The sequence below is a fragment of the Solanum dulcamara genome, chromosome 6 (genome assembly GCF_947179165.1).
Source record: "Solanum dulcamara chromosome 6, daSolDulc1.2, whole genome shotgun sequence".
Taxonomy (NCBI): domain Eukaryota; kingdom Viridiplantae; phylum Streptophyta; class Magnoliopsida; order Solanales; family Solanaceae; genus Solanum; species Solanum dulcamara.
Window position 1 is genome coordinate 3,906,488 of NC_077242.1, and position 3,272 is coordinate 3,909,759.

The 3,272-nt window shown below is 36.8% G+C and overlaps 1 protein-coding gene across 1 annotated transcript; it reads left to right on the plus strand.

The window, feature by feature from the left end:
* The first annotated feature begins 684 nt into the window (after nucleotides 1-684).
* LOC129892140 (9-cis-epoxycarotenoid dioxygenase NCED1, chloroplastic) lies at nucleotides 685-3,055 on the plus strand. Its single transcript, XM_055967691.1, has one exon. The coding sequence runs from the start codon at nucleotides 847-849 to the stop codon at nucleotides 2,677-2,679; it is 1,833 nt and encodes a 610-aa protein (XP_055823666.1). The 5' UTR covers nucleotides 685-846; the 3' UTR covers nucleotides 2,680-3,055.
* The last annotated feature ends 217 nt before the right edge of the window (nucleotides 3,056-3,272 follow it).

Below are 3,272 nucleotides of genomic sequence, written 5' to 3' on the forward strand. Positions count from 1 at the left end.
TAAATATTTAAAAAATTCAAACCGCAAATATGATGTAGGAGAAACATAATACAATGTAGACATTAATTTAGAATAAAAAGTAAAATTCCGCAACCTCTAAACCTTGAACTCAAAAACATATATAAGTTTTGTAATAGTAAGCCGATTACACTCACAAAATCTTGCATACACAATTAAATATAATTTTCAAATTTAGGAAAGAAGAAAATAAAAGCAAACATTTACAACATAAGAACATACTAATAGGATGGAACCTCTTTCACCCCATCAAATTTCCTAATTTTTTTCAATATAAGTTATGGTGAAATGATTGAGACTTATAAATTCATAATTAAAAATCTTTTTTTTGAATCTTTACCTCCTAAAATGAATCTTATAATGGAATTAAATTCCAATATGGATACCAAAACACTGCTAGCTAGCGTGGCAATAAAAAATATAAAGAGTTAGGTAGTGTTGTCAAATTTTTTCATAACCAAATGTAGGGACATCCACCCCCCTCTCCCCACCACACCCACATGGGTCATTTGTTGTATTAGTAGTAATGTACTAATGTAGTAGTATTAGTTAAAGAGTTTAATCCTCCAAATATGCATTTTTCACATCTCCAACACGTGGTCTTCTCTTACATGTTAGAAGTGGACCATCATTCCACATACTCCCCCACTCTATATATACAAATACCCTTTCTCTCTTCAAACCAAATCACCTCACCTCAAAAGGAAAACAAAATTCATCTCATTTCCCACCTCTTTTCTCTCTACACAAAAAAAAAATCTCACATTTTCTCCTTTTTCACAACCAAATAGTACTACACAAAAACAAAAACATCAAAAATAGGTAGCCATGGCCACTACTTCTCATGCTACAAATACTTGGATTAAGCCTAAGTTATCAATGCCATCATCAAGAGAGTTTGGTTTTTCATCAAACTCTATTTCCCTACTCAAAAATCAACATAATAGACAAATTCCCAATATTAATTGCTCTATTCAAGCTCCTCCTATTCTTCATTTTCCTAAGCAATCTTCAAATTATCAAACACCAAAAACTAGTACTATTTCCACTACAAAAATTTCACATCCAAAACAAGAAAAAAATGACTCTTCTTCTTCTACTTCTTCTTCTCAGTGGAATTTAGTGCAGAAAGCAGCAGCAATGGCTTTGGATGCTGTAGAAAGTGTTTTAACAAAACACGAACTCGAACACCCTTTGCCAAAAACTGCTGACCCACGAGTCCAGATTTCTGGGAATTTCGCTCCGGTACCGGAAAATCCCGTCTGTCAATCACTTCCGGTCACCGGAAAAATACCCAAATGTGTTCAAGGGGTTTACGTTCGTAACGGAGCTAACCCGCTTTTCGAACCAACCGCCGGACACCACTTCTTCGACGGCGACGGCATGGTTCATGCCATTCAATTTAAAAATGGGTCAGCTAGTTACGCTTGCCGGTTCACTGAAACAGAGAGGCTCGTTCAAGAAAAAGCTTTGGGTCGTCCTGTTTTCCCTAAAGCCATTGGCGAATTACATGGTCACTCAGGAATTGCAAGGCTTATGCTGTTTTACGCTCGTGGGCTCTTCGGACTTGTTGATCACAGTAAAGGAACTGGAGTTGCAAACGCCGGCTTAGTCTATTTCAATAACCGATTGCTTGCTATGTCCGAAGATGATTTACCTTACCATGTACGAGTAACACCCACCGGCGATCTTAAAACAGAGGGGAGATTCGATTTCGACGGCCAGCTAAAATCCACCATGATAGCTCACCCAAAGCTCGACCCAGTTTCCGGTGAGCTATTTGCTCTTAGCTACGATGTGATTCAGAAACCATACCTCAAGTATTTCAGATTTTCAAAAAATGGGGAAAAATCAAATGATGTTGAAATCCCAGTTGAAGACCCAACAATGATGCATGATTTCGCTATAACTGAGAAATTCGTCATCATCCCTGATCAACAAGTCGTCTTCAAGATGTCTGAAATGATCCGTGGAGGGTCACCGGTGGTTTACGACAAGAACAAAGTTTCACGATTTGGGATTTTGGACAAATATGCAAAAGATGGGTCAGGTTTGAAATGGGTTGAAGTTCCTGATTGCTTCTGTTTCCATCTCTGGAATGCTTGGGAAGAACCAGAATCGGATGAAATCGTGGTGATTGGTTCATGTATGACACCACCAGACTCCATTTTCAATGAATGTGATGAAGGACTAAAGAGTGTTTTATCCGAAATTCGTCTCAATTTGAAGACTGGCAAATCAACAAGAAAGGCTATAATCCAAAACCCAGATGAACAAGTGAATTTAGAAGCAGGAATGGTGAACAGAAACAAACTTGGAAGGAAGACACAGTATGCATATTTGGCTATTGCAGAACCATGGCCAAAAGTTTCTGGTTTTGCAAAAGTAGACCTTTTTACAGGTGAAGTTCACAAATTCATTTATGGTGACAACAAATATGGTGGTGAGCCTCTTTTTTTACCAAGAGACTCAAACAGCAAAGCAGAAGATGATGGTTACATTTTAGCTTTTGTTCATGATGAGAAAGAATGGAAATCAGAGCTACAAATTGTTAATGCAATGACCTTAAAATTAGAGGCCACAGTGAAACTTCCATCAAGAGTTCCTTATGGTTTTCATGGAACTTTCATAAATGCCAATGATTTGGCAAATCAAGCCTAATTTGGAAGGTGAAGAAAGAAAAAAAAAAGTGGCTAAATTTGCAATTTGTGGCTATTACAGAGGAGATTTACCAGAGGGATGGTTTAGAAAATACGTCCCCGGAATTTCCTCTGTAATGGAGTTTGGTTGAATAGTTTCTTTCATTATTTTTACTTTTTTTCTTATAGTGTGAGAGGTTTTCAGAGACCAGTTAGTAGCTTGGATGTAGTTAGAAAATGGAGCTCAGCTGGTTTTTCTGGTTATTCTTTCACATTTGATTGTGCATGAGAGAGAGTATATATACCTTATAGGAATACTATACAATGTTCCTGTAACTCTCTGTTTTCTTGTATATGAAAAATCATGGCTTATATACTATTTCTACCCTTCCTCTTCACTTTCTCTTCTCTCTTTGTGTTTCTTTGATTTTTAATCCCGTGTTCAATATCCGTGGCGTTGACACTCGACTAATCTGTGTATCTTTGGTATTCTATATTTGTGTTGGCACTCCATTAATTTTTGTTTCTAACTTGGTGTTTAATATTAATGTTGGCACTCGACTAATTTTTGTTTGTGTTTTTTTGATTTCTAATTTGGAGTTCAATAGTGGTGTT

Excerpts from the sequence above, each read along its gene's own strand:
- LOC129892140 (XM_055967691.1), top strand. The coding sequence starts at position 847 with ATGGCCACTACTTCTCATGCTACAAATACTTGGATTAAGCCTAAGTTA.